The 25,804-nt window shown below is 40.0% G+C and overlaps 1 protein-coding gene across 1 annotated transcript in view; it reads right to left on the bottom strand.

Moving 5' to 3' along the window:
• Positions 1–3,518: 3,518 nt before the first annotated feature.
• Positions 3,519–25,804, bottom strand: part of pcbp3 (poly(rC) binding protein 3) — an 85,115-nt gene continuing 62,829 nt past the window's right edge. The window contains exons 6-17 of the mRNA XM_080478885.1: positions 25,072–25,230; positions 21,585–21,608; positions 21,456–21,488; positions 20,021–20,137; positions 18,825–18,956; positions 16,655–16,783; positions 15,110–15,184; positions 12,013–12,054; positions 10,978–11,056; positions 8,371–8,423; positions 7,685–7,854; positions 3,519–4,933 (exon numbers count right to left, since the gene is read on the bottom strand). Coding sequence (XP_080335011.1) covers positions 4,879–4,933; positions 7,685–7,854; positions 8,371–8,423; positions 10,978–11,056; positions 12,013–12,054; positions 15,110–15,184; positions 16,655–16,783; positions 18,825–18,956; positions 20,021–20,137; positions 21,456–21,488; positions 21,585–21,608; positions 25,072–25,146 — 984 coding nt within the window. The 5' untranslated portion in view covers positions 25,147–25,230 and the 3' untranslated portion in view covers positions 3,519–4,878. The remainder of the gene's footprint in view (positions 4,934–7,684; positions 7,855–8,370; positions 8,424–10,977; positions 11,057–12,012; positions 12,055–15,109; positions 15,185–16,654; positions 16,784–18,824; positions 18,957–20,020; positions 20,138–21,455; positions 21,489–21,584; positions 21,609–25,071; positions 25,231–25,804) is intronic.

Below are 25,804 nucleotides of genomic sequence, written 5' to 3'. Positions count from 1 at the left end.
ACTCTGGAATTTTCATGCAATCATCCCAAAATGCTGGCTCGATGGCAACTGAACTGATAAAAGCTATAACATTGAAGGTAATGCCAGGTTAAACATTTATTTAGCTTATTCGCTGAGCAGGATGTGTTAGCAACTTCCGTCTGTCAGTGTCTGACTCCCAACAACGGTTCATTTGCACATTGTTGACATGCTCGTACCTGCTTTCACCATAATGGAGTTTCTGTTGTACTTCCTGCTCTCCCTGAGTCTGAACTACATGTCTGTTACTCAAGTGTTTCTCTTCTCCTTTTTGCTCACTCGACTATAAAGAAACCGCCACCTGAAAAAGACATCTCCAATCTTAGCAACGGCTATGAGACTGCCGGGGCTAAAATGAAGAACCTTGGCCTTCACAGATAAGACTCTCAGGAGAAATTTTGAAACCACTAAGCTCCGTGTCTCCATCATCAGCGCACGGCGACGTCTGAACAACTCCCGCAAAAAGTGTCATTTAGGGGTCAGATAAGAGTACTTACTACTTATTGAGTTTCTGTGGAAAAAAAAGAAATGATTGTAGAAGTTGTATGGCTTTTCTTTGGTGTCTGTCTTGATGGCGTTATTTGGCAACCATTGAAAAATGACGGTATACCTTCTATAGAGTGATCTTGGCAAACAAATACGATTGTCAGATGCTGCATAAACAATCAGGTTTCATAACAGCAGCTTCTATTGAATTAGAAGAGATATCTTCTGTATGTACGCTGCCAATGGCATCAAGACCTGAATAGTCATAGCTAATTTAGAATGAAGCTGTTGGTGGTTTTTTTTTGCATTTAATTAAAGACATGGGCAACCGTCTGTTGCCTTTAACCTTTGAGGGAACCAGCAAACTGTCATTTATTATCACCAACGTATTGATGGCATCATGTTTCAGTTTCTTATTTCATCTCCATTGATCGGCAATTAGCTGTAGGACGTCGCATTGTTGTATGAGATTTCTGACACGGTTAGATCTTATCCGTGTGTCTTCGGGTCGCAAGAACATTGCAAGAGTCCCTTTTTCTTTTTCATTGAAAAATATTTTTAAAAATAACAAATGTACCCGTCTCCAGAGTGGGAGATATTAATAAGTAAGTGAATGCAAGGCTGCATGGCGTACCTACAAATTATCGTGATTTCAACACGGGCAGTTGGAAAAGATTGACTGCAGTTTAGTAAAATGTTCCATGCACTGTCCATTCATGCTCTGCATGTCAACATATGTGGCCGATCAGACTTTATATCTAGTGGCCAGAAGTCCAAAGAACAACAACAACAACAAAAAAAAATCTAAAGTCGAGAAACTACTGTTCTCCTTAAATTGCAGATGTATATATGAGGTTAAAATGGAGATAAAAATCTCTTAATAGCCAAGTATTTATTTATTACATTACTTGACGACATTACCATATGTGGTAACTTTGATATTGTGCAGCCCAAACGTGACAGTCAGTCAATAACAACCTAACATTGTCTCATCATGTGACTAATCACTTCCAAACAAACACTAATCTTGATGGTTAATATTCAGAAAAGAAAAAAACAACTTTTTTTGCAATTATAAGTGTAATAAAACACACAGAGGCTATTGTAAATTTACAATAATCTCAGTTCTAAAATACAGTGAAGAAAAGTTATAAAAAATCTGAGTTGTTTAGTTGTAGAGGAAATTCTTTTCCAATTTCTTTTTCTCTACTGAGACAAAAGAAGCGTCAAATGAGGTTTTTGGCTTGTTTGAAATGTTTTCCGTGCTTGTACTGCATTGCAATTAAATCACCTATAACTGATGCCAGTTTGAAAATAACTGTCCAAACGTTTGACAGTTTCCCTTCTTAAAAAAGACAACTTTGAAAGAGTCTGAGTCCAGCTTAATGTAAAATGCTATAAGTTAAATACATTTTGCCTTACATTCAGCTTCACGGTCATCTGCAGTCCGTTCGTTTGGAAGTGAGACAAGCCAAGACATCTAACATCTTCGGAGGAGTCATACATATATGTATGTCCAGCATAGCCCGCGACCAATAACAAAGAGTGTGTGGCTACTAATGGTACACACATGCTTATCAGAAACACTATGCTATAGTGCAAATCTGGGATGGTTTTCTTCTGACAAAACCAGCCCAAACTGGACGCGATGACAAGGAGTATGACTTCCCAGCAGCCCTTTCAGGCTCTCAAATCTCTACATAAGCTGCACATGAGCGCAGACATACATTAAACCGTGCAAAGGCAATTCCCCCCGGCCATAAGGCCCGCCACTCAGATCGACAGTCGCTACGAGATGGCAGCATGAATAACATGATCGCATGGCCGTGGAGCACAGAGGAATAAGAAGGCCCTTATTTATGGCATGCATTTGAATTCCACTCCCGGCCGCCGTCGTTTACTTGACATAAATTCACATTTATCCTTGTTGAGATCAGCACGAGTGGTCTTCTCAGAATGCCGAGTCCATTCGGTGCTGTTCGCATTCGGTGCGCGTTTCCACCTTTGTGCGTCATGCAGGTCATTTTATAGTGAACATGAAGCGCTGAGACAAACAGGCACGAAGTGATCACTCATGAAGGAGATGAAGGTTTTACGTTGAACCTTTTGGGTTGAAGTATTCGATGCCGTAGCCAACACGTAGACCCGACTTGTTTTCAAACCGTTTATCAGGTCAAGTTTGCATTTGCCTTCGGGCGCATGAAATAAAAATGAAGAAAATGTACAGCGAGGTGTGAAGATGTGAGGGAAAACGAAGCGGTGCAGTGCGTGAGATGTGGTGAAGGGTACTAGAGAGCCAAAAAACAGTAAAGTAACCGTTTTCCGGGAAAACAGAAACGACGAGGGGGCTTCAGAAGAACGTGAGGAGTCGTCGTTGCAGATACGTGTTTGCAGTAAATACAATAGGGGAATCAAACTCAAATATCAACAAATACAGAGAAATCAATCTTTAAACTAGCGGCAATGCTTTTTTTTTTTTTTTTTTTGGCTCAAGGGTCATGTGATGCACTGAGGAAGGATGGGTGGGAAATTAGATTGTGCCCATTCCAGTGACTTCAGACGTCAGCCTAAAACAGTACAGGAGAGGAGGGAGGGTGTTCGGAGAGGAAGGGTAAAGGGGTGGGGGGGACGGGAGTGGCAGACAGAAAATAAGACAGCTGTGAAAGAGGAACTTTCGCTTGGGAAGTGAAAGTTATGCCCGCGTTCGGATTATCTTCACTTTCCACTAAACCTGCTTGCCTCCCATAGATATGGCCGCGTAGCCATGCAGCATGACAGTAATATGCCCCCCCCCCCCCCCCCCCCCCCCCCCGTCCCCCTCATGAAGCCATGCGGTGGACTGAAACGAGTGATGGGTGTCATGAAATGTCTGACGACTGTATTTCTCCACACAGGCATCACATCACTCTTCCTTTTCTTTTTTCTTTTTTTCTTAACAGCATTGCTCAATGGCAGTCATGTACTCCTTTTTTTTTTTCTTTACTTTTGTTCATTTTTCATTTTTTATTCATTTTACTTTGCAGACAGTGACACAAAAGGACTTAATTCATCTTATTAAACAAGGACAGAAACTCATGTTTGTGCAATAGTATTCTTGGAATGAGGCATGCTAAATAAATAGTTCAAGAAATAGTTTGACATTTTTGGGGGGAAAAAGTTTTCCACGTTCTCACATGAAGTCGTTTTAAATGATCGGTTGTGTAATTGTCTCTGTGAAAATTTGATTAAACATCTTAATAACTCATCAAGGTGCAGTCAATTTTTTGTAATGCCACTTATGTGCTGTCGGAGGCAGTAGTGAGTTGCTGGAAGACTTCCTCCCCTGTTAGCTCTTTTGTATTTCTGGTACTGGCAGTTTGGCTGAATCGCTTTGAAACTACTAACTAAAACACTGTTCAGTTCAGTTCACTGTCCAATGTGTGTTTATGCAAACTTGACAGGCCGGGATTGGCTGCTTAGCATCCTAAAAATGTCTATCTTGTACTGTTAAAGGTCGCATATTGAAACTATCTGCTCGTGATTTTCCATTTTTCTTCTGCATGTGTGCACGTGTGTGTCTGTGTGTGTGAAAAATGCACATAAATCAACCAATAAAAAAAGGGTATCCAAGCCTCAGTCTACTATGAGCCTAAATTACAGTTTATCTACACTGAATCCGGCATTGATACCACACAATATGGTGTGTTCTCAGGAATATAAAACTTAGCCAATCAGTGGTAGTATTTCATATATAATGTACATTTATGGAGTATAGAATAGCCTTACATTGTTATTACTAACTTATTGGGCCAGCTTAGCAGCCATGCTAAACCCAAGCCACTGCAAGAAATAATTATGCAAGTATTGTTTTAGGGTTTTTCCAAAGTCAAAATTATCAACCAAAGGGGAGCTCTTCAGTTGAACGACTACAATTCTATAAGAGAAAGTCCTCTTATGGCGAAGGAAAAAGACCTTATACCTTTGAAAACTCCCCAATTGAAATGATCCAGCTTATTGGTTTGTGTCGACATAATAACTCAGCAGAAAATCTGTGACCATTTCTTTTAATGTTTGACTTTCCAGCACATTAATTAGTGAGATTTAGAGGTACAGGAGGGTTAAATTTGTCGGTTTCCTACATAAACACTAAGCCGAGCTCCGCCTCCTTCATGTAGTTTCATATTTAAGTCAGAAGTGATTGATCTCATCCAACTTTACAAGAAAAGAGAAAGTGAAGAAGCCCAGTTTCCAAAAATGTCAAACTATCCCTTTTATAAATACACTCGCTACATCAGTTATGTGGGGGGATCGTCCTACAGGAGAACACACAGAGGTTAACCGTAAAGCTGTGGTGGTGTTGTTGGCTTCTGAAAAGAGAGCCAGATATGGGTGACTTCAGGATGTTGTCATGGATGAGGGGTCATTCCACATGGCAGCCACGTCCCTGAACCTGCCATTGGAATGATGAGGGGGGGAGGGGAAGCAGTAGCCATTAGTTTCTTTGTGTACTCCTCTCTCAAATCCCATTCAGAAGGGAAAAAAGCGCTCTTTGTTGAGCGCGAATGCTGATAACATTTGACTTTGAGTTGTGCGTTAGCCTGTGGACATCTGGGACGCTCAGTCTTCTCAGAGCTGCACCGATAATGTACGACATGTCTCAATGAACGGGAGGAAAACGAGTCACGTTGGGTAATACATTTGAAAAACCGACTTGTTTGTGCAATTAATGAATTTGGGATGGATTCGGTTTGATACTCTCAGGCCCCGTTCACACAGCAAAGTTTCAAGTGAAAACGCATTTTGTCAGAGATGCTTCGTGTTTACACAACGAGGTACGATGACACTGAAATGACACTGAAAACGATGTAGTTATGCCAGGCCATGGGTGGCCTGTGTTGTTTGTTTTCTAAATAAAACTACACGCACATACACGCAGAGAACAATACGCCATAAAGTTGGCATGTTATTCCAGGTGACTCAACTATAAACCTACTGCGTGTCAGGAGAATATGTCCTGAGACTCATTCTAAAAGCTGCAGTTGTTGATGTGAGTTTACCATGACACGCATGACCAGTAGCAGTTTAGATTCGGGTTCTGTTTTAAAGAGTCCACATCTATTTTTAAGAGTCTGGCTTTGGTTTTAAACAGGGTGTCAGCAACATTGTTAACACAGTTTGATTTTCTCTTGTCGAAAAGTGTCGTAATCACCAGCAGGCAAAGACAAATTGAAACTCCAATATGACACAAAAATCAAACAAACTATGTTAGGAATTAAAAATCTACATCTTAATGAATTATTGGAAAAATAAAACGGTGAAAACAATGTACATTTATTCAGGACGAAACTTCTCGCGGTGCACCCGAGTTTGTTTGAGCTCCTGGCACAAACAATCAGAACTCACCGAGCTCACAGTACATGTCCACCTGGTTGGGTTTGGGACAAACGGCTATGGAGACGGATCCAGCAGCAATCAGCTATACCCATGTGGTTCCTTTTGATCTGTGCATGTGGGTCTTATGTGTGCCTGCTGAGGGTTTACCCTCCATGACGACTGATTTCAAACTGTGAGGGCCTTTGCCACTGATCGTGATATGCTAACTGCGGCACCCGAGGCTGAAGCCCCTGATCTGAGGTCTGTTCAACGAGTTCATCTCTGGTTCAAAAAATGTATTTTAGGTTTTTGGTTTTGCTTGTCTGGGACAATAACCTCAATAATTAATGACATTTCTTTCAAGCTGGGAAATTTGTTTTGCGTGACCTAAAAATCGTTTGCTCTTTCGTGCTACCTATGTTTTTTTTTAATAGAATTTATATATTTACTGCGATTAAGACTTTTGATAAATATTGACATAAAAAATTTAATATTTGCCCCCCCCCCCCCCCCCAAAAAAAAAGATCTCAAGGACAAAAAAAAGTCATATTTCTAGAAATAGCTATGAAAGATACAACAGGAATCTTTTGAGTCCATCTTGATCAAAATAATCAAATATTTTCGTAACAGATTTGTGTTGAATGATCAGTTTGAATTTGAACATTTGATTGTGGTTTAAAGAAGTTACAGAACTCTGATAAACAGCTATTGGTTATCTCCGTCAACGGTTTAACTATATTTCAGCAGAAAAGTGAAAATAATATTACTGTAGTATTTCTAAAGGTGTTTTATCAAAGAAAATTCATACAAAGCTCTATAATGACTAATATTCTAAAGAAATGTATATTTGGTTATGATTATGAGAATGAAAATTGGCAGCTGGAGTTAATTTGACATACTTTAATCAAATGAGTCTCAAAGGTGGTAAATATTTAGTCGAAAAGTTTTTATTTTTTGCAAAGTCACTATTTTGTCTAATTTTTGACATTTTAAGAAATATAATCCCAGCTACACAACAGTTGAACTATGGAAAGTAACTCAATTTATGTATTTTTGAATTTAAATCTAAAGGGCTAAAATCCTGAGAATCATTCAGTATTTGATATTATTGGGGAAGACGCTTATCAAAAGATTAAAACCAAAAGGCAGAACATGTATCCTAATAATTGATCTATTTTATTTAATAGTTTTTCTATGTGGTTAAAAGATTAATCATACTGCCAAACATCTTTTCACAGTGGTTCTTTCTGCCACATTAGGCCTTTTTTTTTTTTTTAGATTGAATGCATCCTTGTGTTATTTAATGTAATTATCATGAAGAATATGGCCTCATTTCCAAATTGATATAAGCATTAACCATTGATAATTCATTTATTGATGATCCAATTTACTAATCTGCAGGTTCTTTTCAAAGACACAGTTTGCTTTGCCTCTGTAGTTGAGCTGGCAGTGCTCCCATGAGCCACTTACTCCAGTAGAAACTTGATGCATTTTAGTGTCTACACTTGGCTGGATGTAAGGAACAAAAGCTGCCAGAAACAACCAAGAAAAGAGCCCAAAAAAACCCCAAAACACTGAATAGCCACATTATTCATGGGCTCATCTATCTCCTGTTGAAACCTGACAGATATTGTGCATTTTCAGGCAGCTCATCAAAGTAGCAGTGTCACGGATGTCAAAACTAAACTGGTGGGCCATTTCTCTCTTCTCCAAACGGCACAATCACACGTGGCGCTTTGCTTTTGATCTCCACTACGCGCGTGGCTGTTGGACACGTTTGATCACTTAAATGGAGCAGCGGGCCGATGGCGGGAGTTTGAAAGGTTACCTGGCATTGATGAGATACTGCGCCAGGCTGATGTTGGCGGGGGTCCCTGTGATGGTGATCTGGCGCTCCGACGAGCCCTCCATGGCGTTGGCGATTTTGATCTGCGTGCCAGACATCTGTCGAATCTCATTAATTTTGGTTCCCTGGCGTCCAATAATGCACCCTATTAGCTACGAGGAAAGAGAACCCACAAGTCTTTCATCTTGAAGGGAAGCACACCTCTGTGTTCTCTTCAAACCTTTTATTTAATACGATAAGGCAGGAAATGATGGTTGATGGGTTATGAAATTGTCTTAAGTTGAGTTCAGATTCAGAAACTCAAGTTAGATTAATGAAGGCACGATCAGCAGATCAGCTCACGGGGGGCATTCTGCTGTGTCAAGGATTAAGAATTTGCGGGATCATTATTGCTAATGTCATTCATTTATTCATGTATCATTAATAAAAAGACAACGATGCCCCAAATGTTTCTGCTATCAGTTAATTAAAAATGTAAGTCGAGTCAAACTTTCAGTAATTCCATCAACGGTCTCTCGAACACTTTTTCGGTATTACACTACCTTAGAAACTTTTATTTTCTTCTGTGCACTTCATTTGAATTTACAAATACAGATCTAATATATTAGTGGTTGTATCTATGTATTATTGAAAAAGCCTTTAGAGAATCGCCTCCTCTGATTACTCACATCATTAGGAATGGTGAGTTCATGGGTGCTGGCTGGTGGACTGGCATCCAAACCTGAGTTGGAGAACAAAAGCACAAGAAAGATTATTTGAATTCAGCCGATGCCTCTTAACTGAGATGAAAGGGTTTTTAAAGGAATATGCTATCATTTTGCAATATACAGATTTTTCGATTGCAAGTTACGAAAGGGAAGTGATGCCACTCTCGCAATGCTGATGGAGTTTGTAGACCCATTTAACCATTCTCAAGCTTCGACAACCCACTTTGCACAAATTAAAACTTGCCTGGAGTTGCAATACGTTTTCAGATAATCAACCATATAATGTTTGATGTAAGGTTACTTAGTTGTATTTAGCAAAATGACAAGATGTTTCGTTTATGAAATCTATAATTCTGAATTGTAAATTTGTTTTATCCTAATTTTTTGCAAATTTTTCTGTTTCATGCTGGCATTGCTATTTTTGCCATTTGAACTACTTTTTCTAACCAAGTTTAGTTGGTTTAGCCACGAAACCCTTTCACCATTACACTATTGCTGATTAATTTATTTCATCATAGCCAACAAGTAAACCAGCATGATGAGCAAATGAAAGCGAATGAGTCTGAACAAGTTGAATGAAACTCAAACCAAGAATCCCCCCCCCCCCCCCCCCCCCCCCACCAAAACAAAAACATTTATCCCATGCAGTGAAAGTCAGAAGTCACATTGTATATACTGCATGTTTTAAAGGACAAACATTTTTACAAGATTTTTTTGTTTGTCTTAAAAGCCACATTTATAACATCAAACTGCTAAAAGACGCCACGATTACATGGTGTTTCAAGTGAAGTTGTTGTGCTTTTGTTTCAGAAAACGTTTACGCAACGTTTTGAGAACCTTGTTTATTTATTCAGAAACGGCAAACATTGTGATTCGCATGCCCTCCTACGAGTTGGCGCTGTTTGTTTTTATAATGAAACCACACACACACATGGACGCAGAGAACAATATTCATGGCAAGTACACAGACGTTTATATGGACAGACCAAGAGGTTGGATTTCTATTCTGGGTAACTGTTTTTTATAAAACTACCAAGTCCCAGGAGAGTATGGACTGGGAGTCTTTGTCCATCTACTCACACATGTGCAGGCCTGTGTAAAATCACTTTCTCAACGCAAAACCTTTCTGAAACAAAAACACAAAATTAATGCATGTTTACTTGAAATGTCATCTAAACAAGGCCCAAATTCACCTAACTGAAGGTTGCTGCTACTAACGGTGCTACTTGGTCACGCTCGAGCGAGTTTGAAACGTTTGAGGTTTTAACCCACCGAGTCCGAAACGTTAACGCCCGTTACCATGATTTAAAAAAAAAAAAAAAGAATTTGCGCCTTTGGAATACTGCACAGAAAAAGTGCCTTGTATTTAATCAGGTTTTAAAATCTGACGTGACTTGAAAAATTTAATTGAAGGCTTCAAATGGCTCTTATACCATATATTTTGAGGAAATACTTGACTAAATTGTGATTTGCGTTTTGAGCGTTTTCCATTTCCTGTAGTAGTCCATGAGTCTTGATTGAAATTTTTGTTTCGTCACGATGAACATCCCTACTTTACATTACGTATGTCAGCTGTATTATTCATATTCGTACCATGTCAACCGCCTTGAATCCTCTTGAACTGAAGCAGTTTCTTTACAACATCAATTTAGTCCTAAGGGGTTCAGAGGTTTGACCTGAAAGGGCCAATAAAACTGACGATAGAGAAACTACTGGCATGACTCTGCATCATTAATAGATGGGACTAATGACTGAGCCAAGCTGGTTTCGGTTGAATTTTGAACTTGAGGCAATTTTAATGTCAAAGTGTTGTCGGGAGCAGCCAGGAAAGTTGCTTCTAATAATAATACCTTGCTTTTTGGGGGCGAATGTAGCCCTCTGATGTTATCATCCCACGCGTTTAATTTGCAATAAGAAAGTAAAATTCAAGATAAGAAAGAAATCACTTGATGCTTATCTACAGCTTATGCAACTTCCAGTTTGTCCAGCAGAAACCCATTTCCAGGATCGCCCATGTCTGAAGAGCCTAGTTGATTCACTAACTGATTCGCCCCACGATGGTAATTTGAACATCCCTTTCAGGTAGCAGTTTATTCATGAGCCCTTCAGTTCCTCTTTTGTAAACACATATGCAGGTCATGAAAAGGCTATTACATATACTAAGGTCTGAGTGAAACGGTTCCTTTCAGATAAGGAGGAGATCCAGTCGATTATTACAGCACGGTGTGGCCTGCCCATTCCCCTGAAGGTTTTTGTCTTTTAATAAAAAGTAAAACAGCCTTAAAAATGTGGTCGGGGAAAAGATGTGTGTCCTGTTGCCAAGAGATAATGCAATTTCAAACACATCGTTATAGAGTGAATCCCAGTGTCATTTTCTCTGGCATCGTATCAAGACAGCTCTGAGAGAAAAATATATACATGGGGGGAAAAAAAATCAAAGAAGGATAGAAACCACAGGGGCCAAGGCATGCTGTGCTAAAAGAGATAAGGTGCAAGGTAGGGAAAGAAAAAAATGTTTCTCTGGATGCAAAGGGAAGGAAGTATCTATAGGGCCTCGTGGGTACGTACCAGGGAAAGCAGGGGTGGTCTGTCCGAGAGGGGTAAAGGGGGTTTGCTGCATAGCCAACTGGTGGAGCTTGGTCAACTGCTGAAGGGTTAGGAGGGAAAGTAGAACTAAGAGGTTACTGGTACACAGGTCACACCAAGAAATGAAGCCAACCAAAACCAGAGTGAAGAAACGGTGAGGAGGAGGAGGCCATGACACAGGGTGGTGGAGGACGAAAAGTATCACAAAAAGAGACGGAGAGAAAGGAGGGGGGTGATTGTCTGTCACGGACTTGGAAATAGCTCGATAATTTGATGTTCAATTCTACCTGTTTCCCTGTAATCGCCACACACTCAAATGTATTTTTTATTTTTTTTTAATGGCTCCACTTGTGAGCGCACTATAATTAAATGCAGGGAGATGTGTCATTTGCCCCCTCAATTACCACATGGCTTTCAAGTCGGCACTTACGGCTCACGGGCGGAGAACCTTCGGCTTCACATGCGTGTCAGAGCGGGCGCTCTCAACCCCTACATGGTCACGGGGTGTCTGCCCTCCTGCTGTGTATCATTTCCATCAGGAATGAGGGAAGATGGATGCTTTAAAGGCTTCTGCTCTTTTTAAGAGGAGTTTTAATGAGGGTGGAAGAGGGTGTCAAGTCCGCACTTGAGTGATTGTACCGTCAACCACCCCCTGCAATGGCATCAATCACTGCCCAACTTTGAATTAGTGGATCTGACACAAGGTAGCTCTTGAGATGCTCCGACGACAAGGACAGATGAAGGCAGATTATTAATGGAGACTATATGGTCTGCTGGAATTAAAGGGGCGTCGCCATCAAAACTGCTTTAACTGTGCCTTTATCATTAGCACCAGGATTCACCAATTTATTACCAACCACTCTAACCTCAAACTATGGGCAGAAAGTCTGGCCATTTTTTTCTGTATGACCTGTCTCCATCCATGCGATTGTCACTTAAAATTGAGTGTCGGTTCAGGTTATAAATCTGGCACAGGTATATGTATTCATTTTAATTGAAAAGAGACCACCAACTTACATCTGGGTGTGGTATGGCGTACTGTCCCTGAATTGTGTAGGCCTGGAAAGATAAGAAAAATAGAGCAGATTTCAGAAGAAGACGTGAAAACGAAGACATCAGACAAAGACAAAGTGAGCTTTTGAAGTCTGATCTATGAGTGGTCAGAGCAATGCCCGGAGGCAAGCGGTAACCCCGCAGGGACCTTGTGGGCAGACTTTAGGGGATTTTTGTAAAGAAAGCCAGTACAAACATGTTTTTAAAATATGGCATTTATTAATTACTTTCTGAAAATGTCACCAAACTCACCATTTGTGCAAAAATGTGATGTGTGATTTTGAACAAAGCTATCAAGAAAGATGTTCATAGAATTATCAGAGATGTGTTCACTGAAATGTTTGATCAGGTTGAGATGAACAGAATTGATATTGGATATTTACTGTAGGTATTCTTAAAAACCTGCCAAGTTAAATCATCATGAGTAACAATCTCTTTGCAAGAGGATAAATAACTTTTTTTGCGTAGGACTACTCAATATTACCTGAAAATGAAATATGCAGTAATGTTCAGTATTGCAAAAATGTATGGTAAAGACATTAGTAGATGATGTTCGTGTCTTTGTGCTTTAAGATTTGTTCTTATAAACACCAGCACTCTGAATTACACCAGAATTTACTGAGTCGTGTTTTCTTTCTTTTTACCAGCGGTACTTCAGAACCCGAGCAGTTTTTGACGCTCATATTTTGGTGCTTTCTTTCTTCCTACTCCTGCTTGGTTGTCAGCAGGTTTGGAATAATGTTGAAATGATGAAGTGAAAGATAGAACATGTCAACACAATAAGTATTAAAAAAAATAAATCTGAATTGTAAGGCCTTTCATGAGGCAATTTCCTGCCTGGCTCATTCTTTTAGACACATTTCATGAATAATAGACCAATTCTTTTTTTTAATGAATTGACCCACCAAACTTGCAGTAAACCTGTGATTCACCAAAGCAATGTGTGACTTAGGAGTAAGCTGCGAGTTGTTCTTGCACGTTTTCTTTGCACGCATTAGTCGATCTACAGTATATTGAAATGTTGAGCCTGAATTCAATGTGCATTTTTCTTTTGCACATTTGTAAAATGCATACCTAATATACTTATACTTATACAAAGTGGCAGTGTACATGCGCAAGATGCATGCAGTTTGCGGGATTGACTCCCGTTTCTCTTAAAGAATTTCCCTGGAAAGAATTTTCGTTCTATTCTATTCTATAAACTAAGGAAACGGAGATAATGCTAACTTTCTCACCAACCAACAAAAAGCATCCGTCCTGCAGCCCTCTATGTGCACATTTGAATCAAATAATAGTTGATGCTGAAAATATTCCACTGAAGAATCTCCAACGTAAAACACATGTAGCACAAGAGCATTATGTGTTTAAGGAGAATGGAGTGCAATGAGACCTTGTCAACTCAGTTTTAGATATGCAAACAGGACCACTTTGACTAGGAAGAAAAATGACTATGTTCTCTACAGTGTATCAGTATACAGTACATAAACTATATTCAGAACCAGCTGGCAATGCAACTTCAGCTTCTTTACAATTCATCATCTTTGGTTCTGCTGTTTCATGTTTAATTCATGAATTCAGCTCGACGAGCAAAACACCTGCCGGAGTCTCGAGTGAGTAATTACTTAAATCCCAGGCTGGGCTGTAAATGTGTAAAGTTGAGGTAAACAGGAAATCTTCTGTACATGCATCATATTCAAGTTCCAAGTGACTGTCATGTACTCCTTTCAGAAATATGAACTGTGATGTTGTGTCAATACTTCCCTGTAAGTTTCACAAAGGTGGAATTCATGCAGTTCTTTCTGTGCTGCCCAGCTGTTTGTGTGCTTTGTCTGTCCACTGTGAGCGTGTTTGCACATCAACATTTTTCAAAACAGGCCCTATGTATTATCTTCTCTGGAGGCTTCAATTGTGTCTTCCATTTACCTCCTACTTGGTATGATTTCCAGACAAAAGAAAAGCCCCCAAATTTGAGTCATTACAAGTTGTTACGTGCTGTGTTTCTCAAAAGTATTCCTTTTATTTGGGAAAATGCAAATGCATTCAGCTGCTTATAGCAGAAACATGCAGCTAAATGTACTCTATTAGATGGACAAAAGCAAGTTTGTTTTGAAAGTAGACATGGCCTCACCAGAAAACACTGAAGTAGGGAAGCTGCTTCATATGGACTTTATATATGTTTATTCTGCCCTCCAGTGTTGGTTGTAAATATGACAGCGACAAAGAAAGATAGTTTGGTTATATAGCATGTAGAGAAGGAAATCGAGTTGTTGGAAAACACTTTTACCCGTGTAACACAAATGTCCCAAAAAAATCTGTTCTAATTTAATTTCACATGCAGATTTGAGTTTTATCTGATGGACTGAAGTAATGTTTTTTCAAGTAAAAACTTTTTGTTTTGGCGTTTTCATTTCAGAAAAGTTTTTGCATTATATGGCAAAATTTTAAAAACTATGTCCATTTACAAGGAAAAGGAAGAAACACTGAAGATTATGTTGTTGGCATGCCAGGCCATAAGCTGGTGCTGTTGGTTGTTTTTGTAAGGAAACCACATGCATGCTTGGAGAGAACAATTCACCATAAACATTAACAACGATGAGTACATGGACATTCGACGGCCAAATTGGATTGCTATTCTCTGTGACTGAACTTTAAAACTACCAAGTCCCAGTAGAATATGGACTGGGAGTCATGACACTCCGGTGGCAAACGTTGTTATTGTCCATCTACTGAGCATGTGCAATTGAACCATTTACTACAGTTGTGGTGCTCATGCTCAGTTGCAGCATTTCAGAAAAGTTGTATTTTCCCTCTTACACAAAGTTGGAGCAATTTCAAAAAGGTGCGTTTCTCCCCATTACCACGAAGTCAGAGTGTTTTTAAAAAGTTGTACCTTGGGAGTGATTTTCAAAAAGTTGCATTTCCAGTGGTTCTGAGCAACGTGGTCATTGTAAGGGACAATGTGTAAAAGGACGGTCATGTAAATTGGGGTTGAAGAAAAACTTGGCAACCGCATATTAGGCCTCCATGCATAAAACATTGCTCGCGATTGCTTAACACTTACCTGGCCACCAGAAAAAATGACTGGGGTGGAGGCGGGCTTTGGGCGATAAGGGATGGTGGCACCTTTTGGTGGAGACTAGGAAACAAGCAAGAGAAAAACAATCAGTCTATGTATAAAAAAAGCTGAGCAGACAAATGCCTGCTCACACTAGGTTTATTTGATTTAACATGATGACCAAAAATGTGGCCATCCTGTACTAAACAGTGAATAAACCATCACTGCCTCTGATATGACAATGAAACCTCCAAAGCTTCCCACAAAACATGGAACTGCTTGCGTTCAGTAGCTCACAAAGGCTATAAACTCACCTCACAGTACTTCCCAGACCACAAAATACAAACGTAAAGCCAGGGTCCGGTTAGAGAACATACAGACAAGTAGTGTTATATAACCCGACTGTCAAAATCCAGTAAGCTTTCTTTAAATGAGTTTGGTACCTTTTTTACAATATTCAAATAAAATGTGTGATAGTTCTAAGTAGAAAAAACTATCTATATATTGACATGTATGTATAAGTACTATACTGTGTGTTTGATGAAAATGTGACTATTTGGGTATTTAATGTTTTTTTGGGTAAAAAAAAAAAACGAAGCTGCTCTGAGACCTCTCATGAACCGAGAAACCCCCTCAAGTCGCTAATCAGACCGTAGAGATGTATTCATTCTCTCCATAATCACATTGCTCAGGTCCCACACAACATGAAACCAGCTCCCGGTAACAAAATAAAAGATGACTAAGAGGCAACAGAGTCCCCGACTGTGAGGAATATCAGAATTAGTGGGTAGGTTTTGACAACAACTAGAATATTCTTTTCACTTGAACAAAAACGAAGGATCCACGAAACTGGGAGGTATTTGCTGTGTACATTTTTTGGCGATGGGAACACAAAAGTGTGGTTGTGCTTAAATGCACCGCAATGTTTCTGTTTTCTTATAAATGCACCGGCTTGTATATCAAAGCCAGCAGGGAGGTGGTTTCAACAAGAAAGTCTGGGGTTCGCAAACTTACTATAATGACACAGAGTTATTGATTCATGCTGTGCCGCAGCAACACGGCTATTCAAGACTGTGGAGTGGGCTTAATCAAATTTTCTCTGTAGCTGCTGTGCTGTGGTGGGAGGAGTGCCCACTTAGGTGTAATATCCTCAAAGACAATATCCAGACACAGCAACGGCCTTCTGAATGTTGCTGACAGTATCATGCTTTACGTGTCCGTTTAGTCTGTATAGTTGTCCATGGAAACTGTCACAATAATTGGAGCTTGCTCTCGCCAAAATGCATTGAGCTGATTTAATCACAACCCTGAGAATACTCACAATATATAAATGTTCAGTTCCCTTCTATTATTGCTGCAATCAAATGGACAAAACGACCCTTTTCGCACTTCAGAGGCACAAGCCGACAGACAGTTGATGGTTATGGACTGGAAGTGGTTGGTGATTCTGACCATTCACCATTCGAATGTCATGTGTGCTAAATATCACCCAGCCACAGTAGAAACCTCTCAAAACAAGCATCTGTTTTCAGAAGTCTTGCCATACTTTACCTCCAGCATGACTACACAGATTTGTTTGACACACTGGATGATGGCTTCTGGGGTCCCAGAGATTGTCACCGCACGTTCCGTGGAGTTGGGCAGCATGTCCCCGGCCACCTGTACCTGGGCCCCTGTTGACTGGAGCAGAGTGAGGAACTTTGAGGGACTCGCCCACGCTGATACAACTCAATTCTAACACATGTAAAGGTATTTCCATGGGCTTTAAAGTGTGCAGGCACTCAATTGCGGGTGATTGGTAGACGACTGATCAGTGTTGCCAAACAACTTGTCCTTGTGCGTCAGGATTTGAAAGACTGCATGTCAGACTTCAAAAGAGCTCTCTGATAATTGTGATATTCGGTCTGCCTCCATCTTTGATATGCTGTCAAGCATTTACATTTGTATATGTCTGAGGGGGAACATGTGCTTCCTTAGTAGGATTGCTATACTTTCTCAACTTTCATTTAGTGACAGCTGTTGGAAAGCAGTAGCGGTGCTGTTTTTTCTTTACAGCAACCTAAGCTCTTTAAAGGCTTATTGAATTATCCGAATCAGAATTATCCGTTGGTGATGGTCGGTCATTGAGTTCACCGTTTTCACTGAAATCTAACATTTTTATTGTATTGAATCATTTCAACCAATTCAGGGATCTCATGCCACATGTTGATGTACTAAAGCAAAAACATATTGATATCCAGAGGGTCGCGGAGTGGTGTAATACTTCCCGTTTGTTTCTTTCTGTATGGAGTTTGCAAGTTCCCCCTGTTAATCCCTGGGTTTTCACCAGTTTGTTCCCACAGTCGAAAAACATTAATGGGAGGTTGACTGATGACTCTAATTGCCCATGGGAATCTTTCTAGAGTGTGCTCTGCCTTTGCTGAGTGTCATGTGGGATTGACTGCAGCCCTCTGCAGTTCCATTGGTCTGATTTACTAAAGTCCAGTGTGAAGGTAGCATGCCGTACCATTACAGGTCCTTTCAAGGGAAAATGCATCATTTTACATTTTTGTTTCAGAAAGTTTCACATTTAAATGGCAATGTTTTGAAAATAATGTCCGTTTACACGGCAATGGCATAAATGCTGAAAACGATTTAACTGGCATGTAGGGCCAGGAGTTGATGCTGTTTGTTGTTTCTGTAATGAAACCACACACGTGTGCGTAGAGAACAATATGCTATAAACATTAACATGTACACGGACATTTGTATGGACAGACAAATCTGGATTGTTATTACAGTGACTCTCAACTATAAAACCACACAAATGTTTTCAGACGTATTCAATCACATTGTGCATTGATACATTAACATAAAGTCCTCTCTGTATTTTGCTGAATCTGGGACAAATACCAGATATTGCATATGTATTTTGAATTGCTCAGTTCACCCCCTTGGTAGATTAGCTTTGACTTGCCTGTGCCTTAGCAGATCATGTCCTAAGTTGGATGAAATAGTAAAGAAGAGATGGATTGGTGGATGGTTATCCATGGTACAGATAAAATTCGCATCTCTTAACATGGCAGCTCTAACCTCTGGTGTTCCAGGTTTCTAGTGGTGATGAGTACTAACAAAAGAAGTGAAACTGATGCTGCGTCCTCCAACATAGCATTGAAATGAAGATAAAGAATGGCACTTGTACAATCAAGAGTGCTCTAATATGTATTAACTGAGCACTGGGAAAGAGTCCTGCCTAGCATTTAAAAGACACAACTCAAAGGACTCTCCTTAAGGCTCAACACTTTATCATTAACAAAGGCCCATTTGCAACAAGTGGTGATCACATGTGGACCCTAAACACAGAGGACTGATGTGGCCTTGAGCTGTAGAGCAATCAGGCTGCTCTGCTTTTCTTGCTGTTTAATCAATCTTTAGGTAAACTAGATTTTCTGAATAGTATTCTTTCCGTATGTTGTCGCAATGGCAGTGATAAAAATCCCCCTCGTCAATGTATGGATCCACACCATGCTTTGCTGTCCCTTCTAACTTTGGACCATCTCACACTGGGAGTAATCATCTGCTTTTGTCGTGTTCGGCTTGTCGACTCTATTAGAGGACTCTGACTTAATGTAAGATTACACGCTTTGCTACTTCCAAATGGATCCAGGCAGGGTCTCTAAAAGGAGAAGAGACAGTAAAGCCGTATAGGTGATATACAACAGGAAACAAAAGGTTCATATACCTCTCTCATTTCTTTTATTTTGGACCCTCCTTTCCCTATGAGAGAGCCACACTGGCTGGCTGGCACGACGAGCCTTAAAGTGACCGGGGGCTTGCTGGTTGCTGGGCTGTTGCTCATGGAATTGATAATGTCCTAGAAAACAACAACAGATATTTCATTTAGCAAGGAGTTCGATGTTCTCTGAGTGACCTCAAACACTCATGATGTTAATTGTTTAGTCGCTATAGGGCAAAAAATGACCTGCAATGACGCATCCTTTCAGTCATTTTGATCTGTTTTGCAAGCTAAATGAGTGCTTCTCTTTGGGTGTGTCTGCAAAGGACTGACTCATTGATATTGCAGGTTACAAACAGATCACTGGGGAACACAGCAGTCGGTCAAAGAGCACTTAAAGTTAAGTTACTATCACTTTTGTTTCAAATAGTTTACCATAACATTACTACCTAAAAGTGAGGTGAATAAATGGTAAATAGTTTTCAACACATGGGATGGGCAACAGGGTGAATTCAGTCAGCATCAGTGTGATTGGAATCGCACCCATTTTACTAACTAAACCACCCCTTTATCATTAGAATCCTTTTTTTTTATTATCATTTTCACCTGTTAGCAGATGGGATTTATAAACGATGCATTTATCAAGAAATAGAATGGGTTCATGGTTGGTCAACATTTACTCAGTCTCACTTAGCAATCCACAGGCTACAACTATTGATACTTAACCAATCCCCTTGGGGAAATCGTATATGATCAGGTGTCTAGTGGCGGTGTCTACTTCAATAAATCAACATTCTTACACAGCAAGTTTTTCCTGATCACTATGTAATTTAAAGTGTGTGTGTGTGTGTGTGTGTGTGTGTGTGTGTGTGTGTGTGTGTGTGTGTGTGTGTGTGTGTGTGTGTGTGTGTGTGTGTGTGTGTGTGTGTGTGTGTGTGTGTGTGTGTGTGTGTGTGTGTGTGTGTGTGTGTGTGTGTGTGTGTGTGTGTGTGTGTGTGTGTGTGTGTGTGTGTGTGTGTGTGTGTGTGTGTGTGTGTGTGTGTGTGTGTGTGTGTGTTCAAGCAATGACAGTTCAGAACGAGAGACAAATGACTTGACCGGTCATTGATCCTAAGGGTCGGTATATGATGGCTCACATGCTCGTATGAGTTCAACATGTCACAGAGAATAATCATGTCACTAATTGTGCAGTCCAGTCACACCTCTTCAAATTTATAGGCAATCATGGCGAAAGCCTTGAAGATGGTGTCTGTTGGTCCAGTGATGGTGACAATCCTTTCTGGACAGTTGCCCTCAGAAATATTGATCCGTGCTCCACTCTAGGAAAGAAAAAAAAAAAGAAAAAACACACACACACACACACACATTGGATAATATTGACAGTTGGTACAGGTGGTGTAATCATGGTATGGATTTTAACCTGTAATGGAAATTTGGGAAATCTATCAATACAAGCGCATTGAAGTGGATTGGCCCAATTGAATGACCATTGTCTGTTCTTATCGTGTGGTCCCAGTATATACCTCAGTGGATCTTTATCAATGAAATGAAAGATGTTTGGCATACAGGAATTCACATCCAAGTAAACCAGTGGTAGCCAGTTCGGGATCTAAATTCTTCTCTGGTGCCAGAGATCACAGGGGGCCCCGATGCTTTTCCATGGATGAAGTTATCAAAATTAGGTTATATTTCATTAAAAGCCATGGTGTTATTTTCTAGGATCTAAAGCTTACCTAGGAAACTGCCTATTGCTTTTTATTTTTAAAACCTCCTGCTTCTATATGTTTGTTCTCGGAACCGAGATAGAGTTTGGATAAGATGTTGTCCAAAAAATTTGATTGGAAGTCACTGATATCTACTATGGTCTCAATGTGTTGCCATAAAACTCCGAGACCAGTGATTCCACCAGAGGGGCCCAACTCCCCACATGGGGGATGCCAAAGATTCATGGCGGGGTCATAAAGTACTCTTGAGTTTAAGAGTACAACATTTTTAATGCCTTAAAAATAGGTGAGCCAGCATTTAGAGCATCAGGCTTAAGAAAAAGATGAATTGGTAAAAACCAAAAAAATTGTCTACTTGCAGAGTTACACAGAATATGATGTGGTTTCATTGAATCAATGGCCAAAATTAAAGCTGAGCGCTGAGCGCATCTTTTGTGGTGAGAAAAACTAGCAAATGAAATTGTAGAGAGTTTATCTTCATAGAAAAGTAACTCCTTGCTATAGAATAGAAAAATGAAGCTGTATTCTAGATATAGTGTGTAATGCAGTTCCTGCATTTTTATTTTTTATTGTTTTTATAATTGTTCGGAGTGTGACGGGGGGGTTGCCTCGGTTTAAGTAAAAATATTTGTCCCTCAAGAAAAAGGTTGGGAATCACTGGTGTGACCATGCTGATGCAACTGAACTCTCCATATCTGTGATGAAAAAAGAAAAGTCTTCATTTTCTGTGACTAGACACCAGATCTATCAGTTGATAGAATAGTGACCGATGTTTGTAGACCTAACTACCATTATATTCATTTCAAGCTGTATTTACTCACTTTTCAGGCATTAGTCTCAAAGCTTATCACAATTAACTAGAAGAAAAGTATATCTTTTTAATGCAAATTATATTTTAAATGCTGACACTTACCTCTTCTCGCATCTTTTTTACTGTTTCTCCTTTCTAGAGTTTAAAAAAAAAGAAGTCAAATTTATGGTTCAAACACTGTCACGTAAACACAATATGCTTTTTAATCATTTGAACAAAAGTGGTTCATACCTTTCCAATTATACTTCCAACCTCCTGCAGTAACAAAAAAGAAAAAAATTATAGAATTTTAGTAAAATAATCATAAGCATGTGAATGCAAAGTGTGTTACAGCTGCTTGCTGTTGATTTCCCCAAACAAATACAGAGTGTCCGATACACACAGCTGCACAGTTGTGGTGAAGGCCACAATTTCAGTATGCATGTATTCACTCTTTACGAGGTCGTCGGAGCACATTGGGGAAAAGAGCAGAAGAGGTAAAGTTGGCTGCAAGCGCCAACACTCCCTGACCTCTCCTCTGTGACTGTGAGGGTCACATCCATTCTGACGTAAAAGCTGCCGGCCGGTTACTGCGCTGCAGCAGTTTCCATTTATATTCACCAGCTCCTTATGCAAAGCCTTGTTTGCAAATCAATGTTTCCTTTCACTTCAAGAGACAATACGCTTTCGTGGTGGGAACAAAATAATGATTCATCTTCATTCATTCATTCAATCCAGAAATACTAAACAGAGTGCCGATATAACACTCCAACAAAATCCAATCAGGAATGGCTTCAAACACTTTCGAAAACCAGAACAGGGAAGATAGCATTAACAGTGAATGAAAATGATTGGTTAACAAATTCTGCAAAACTGTTATGCGCTACTGTGACATCACCAACTTAAGCATTAAAAAGGGAGTAACTGATTTATGTTACATTTGAAACACTGCTTCCTGAAGTTTCCATGTTTCTTGTTACTCATTATATAAACAGAACGGAGAACATTGTAAATACCATAAACATTGGCCTGCACACACAGTACCTGCCTTGTATTGGCAGCATACAATAAACATTAGCTTCATGAGAGCTTCTGTTCGTCAGTTAAATAATTGGAAGCAATAACATCTAGATTATATTACATGGTTTTCAGATAACTGATAACTAAAATGAATTACCTGAACTTGTCACAGCAACTCTCCAATATGTAATTATGTTTAATAGCTACTGCATTAAGGCCACCCGACCACTTTCTCTTTTTTTACTGTAATCAATTAAAATTCATTAAAATGGTTTCACAGGTCATTGACATTCGAAACACATTCAGAGTAACTTTAGCTGTGTTAAAGTGTCTCAAGCAGAGATGTTTTTGGTGATTGTGGCAGAGAGACCTACATGGCTCAATGGGATCAGTCTAGAGAAAGGGCAAAGCCAACAATTAAATGCTGGAGGGGTGATCATGTGTGAAATGTTCCAGTATCTAATCCAGCCCAGTAGTTGTTGGAGGGATCAGCAGTTATTCCACAGATGCAGAGGAAAAATGGATATGGGTCATCCCCCCATGGCAGTCATGGCTGGGGCCCTGGCTGGGTGCAGGGTTATTAAAACAATCATTGGGTCATTGGGCTTCGAATCACCTCACAAGGCAAGGAGAAAATGTTGGCTTCAGTCTTCGCACGTTTCAGCTGAGGTGATGATAGTGTGGGTTCTCCAGCTGCCTCACTGCCGGTGAACCTCCCGACAGACTCAAGCCTGAGCTGCTGCTACATGACCATCACTCAAATCAACACGTACGATGCCCTTTAAAATTTCCTCCGGCAGACAAAAAAAACTAAATATGTGGCCAAATGCTGGAAGCTGCCGGGTACCCCGAAATTATAGAGTGCATGCAGGGAGGGGAAAGGCCACAGCGACTGAACATGAGCAACACATTTCTGATTCTGACCAAGACTGAAGGATTTACAAGCAATGAAGAAGAGACTCGCTATTTATAGTCCGGGCTCTACTTATTCTTTGTTTAGACCACTCAGACTGGAGATAGAGGAAAAAAAAAGCAGGACATCTTCAAATGCTAGACTGGGAGTCATTCTTAATGTTGGCCTGTCAGCCTGAAGTGATTCCAGATGCATGTCTGCATGACTGTACAATAAGTACACCTAGAGCATCGAAAGCTTAATGCATCCCCCGCCACCTGCAGGGCACAGCATTCTTCACCTTTAGATAATATAAACCCTTGCAAAGTTAAAAACTGTGATTGATACTGCGGAAAGTGCAAAGAATGATTGTTCTGCATCAGATGGATAATACAGCTTGTATGCAAGATGTTCCAGATGTGAGACTGCTCGGGAAAAGCAAGATCCAAGGCCATGCTCTACTATTTCTCATGCTTTGGAAATACATTGGATGGGACATTCCCTGGGCTGCACAGTGGTGCAGTGGTTAGAACACTTTCCTTTAGAAAATTCAGCAATCTAAAACATTCCAGACACAAATCTTCCCGGACATTTTTAATCGATGGTCCTCATGCAAGTATGAGTCATTCTTTGACTTTTACTTGCAGCACAACCAAGAGAAGAGTGCCCCACTGTAGCTGGGTTGTGTGATGACCTTAATTTTGAAGCATATACCACATCGCAGACATGGCACATGGACAATTTAGCGTAATACAGCTAAGTGCTTATTTCTGTAGTCACTTCACTATGAAATATGAAAGTCTTTCACACTCTCTGCTCACAGCTTACCTTTCAGGCACTTAAAGAGTGGATTGGATGATTTGAATGAGTACACAGATTGGGCATTACATGCAACAAGGATCTCCATCTGGACTTAAATATTTTTTTTTATTACTGCATCAACCTCCAAGCCACAAGGAAAGCCCCACTAATACTCTTATACATACACAACGTTTAACGTCCTTTGAATATTCTTTGCCTGCTATGAATTTTAATATCTTTCTCATAGTTGTGGGAAAGTGAAGTCTAATTCCTAATGATCTTTGTGTGTTATTTTTTCAAAACTAATTGGTTTGGGAATACAATAGATTTTTAGCAACATCATTAACATAACTTTGCTTTGATTGCTTCCAGTAACTGGATTGGGAATTAAGAATACTTCGGAGAAAATTGATGCCAATGCAGTGTCCCCAAAAGGTCACATAGACATGTCTGTATACACTTGGATATGTCTCTTTTAGGGGCTAGAAACCTGGGAGAGCCACCATATTCGTGAGGAACAAAAATCCTGCTTTCAATAATATTTGACGTGTTTTTAGGAGTTAATGGTGGTTTAGATCAGAAGTGCTTAAAGAAGTGGGGCAGGTCTTTCCTGGGGATGCCAGTGAGCTTCAGCAGGGACAAAGCACTGTGTGGTCAAGGTAAATCTTTTGTCTACACATTTTTTTTCTTTATTTTTCAAGAAAAGATCAAATTATTTAATTAGTGGGGTGTTGAACTATTGACTTTGAGTAATTGAATAATTAATATTCTCATCAGTTATAAGATATATGTAATATATCATCTATATTGAAAGAAAGCTTTGTGTTTTAATGCAAAATTGTATGTGTACCATCTGCAGACCATATATAAATGGATCCCGTGTGTGTGTGTGTGTTACAGTGTTAGCTAAATTAAATCAGTGTTGCTGTATTCCCTAACAGGTTTCTGGAAAGGTCATAAAATATAAATGCCCTCCCCTCCTCCCTCCATCTCTAACTGCCACTAGAATTATCTGTGTCTGCTTACTTTTCCATGCATGAGGAGGCGGATAGTGAGGGTGACATTGAGGCCACCTTCTGACTGGACTTTGGTGGGCTCCATGCTGGGGGGGAGGTAAGAGCAACCCTGTGATAGGATGTCCTCAGAAGGAGAAGGAGTTTGGTGGTATTCCAGCCCGCCAGTCACCTGCGAACATAAAGCAAAAACACAGGTTAACGTCTGTGCGGTTTCACATTTACACACAAAAAGAGCTGAATGCACCATGAGGTATGCTATTGTTAAGCTGAACTTAAAGTTACTCTACCAGAATCCACATGGGAAAAATGAAAAATGTAGGACCCAGTTTTAGTTGTTGATGTACATCTCTTATACATTGTCAATACATTTTGAAGGGAATTCGTCATTACGCTCATACAAACACGTGTTTCCACCATTTAAATTTCGCAGAAAATACCCCTGTTTTTTGACGTCTTGCAGTCACAGAAACTCCCGAACATTCCCCCGTTTCCATCTCTGTGGAAACAGGGGAAAATGCAACTTTTTGAAAGCACTCGTTCTCTGTCTCTGTGTAGACGGTGGAAACGCTGCTTCTGTGCATGTGTTTCATGGCGTTCACAAATAGTTCTTAGCTACATATGCAAATATATTGACAATAACAACAATGGCGGGCTCCAGTGTGGCGTGACTCCAAGTCCATATTCTCCTGGGACTTGGTAGTCTTATAGTTGTGTCACCTGTAATAACAGTCCAACTTCATCAT

This window comes from Lipophrys pholis (assembly GCF_963383615.2).
Source record: "Lipophrys pholis genome assembly, chromosome: 13".
Taxonomy (NCBI): Eukaryota; Metazoa; Chordata; class Actinopteri; order Blenniiformes; family Blenniidae; genus Lipophrys; species Lipophrys pholis.
Note: the sequence above shows the minus strand (reverse complement) of the source record. Positions and strands in the feature narration are given on the sequence as shown.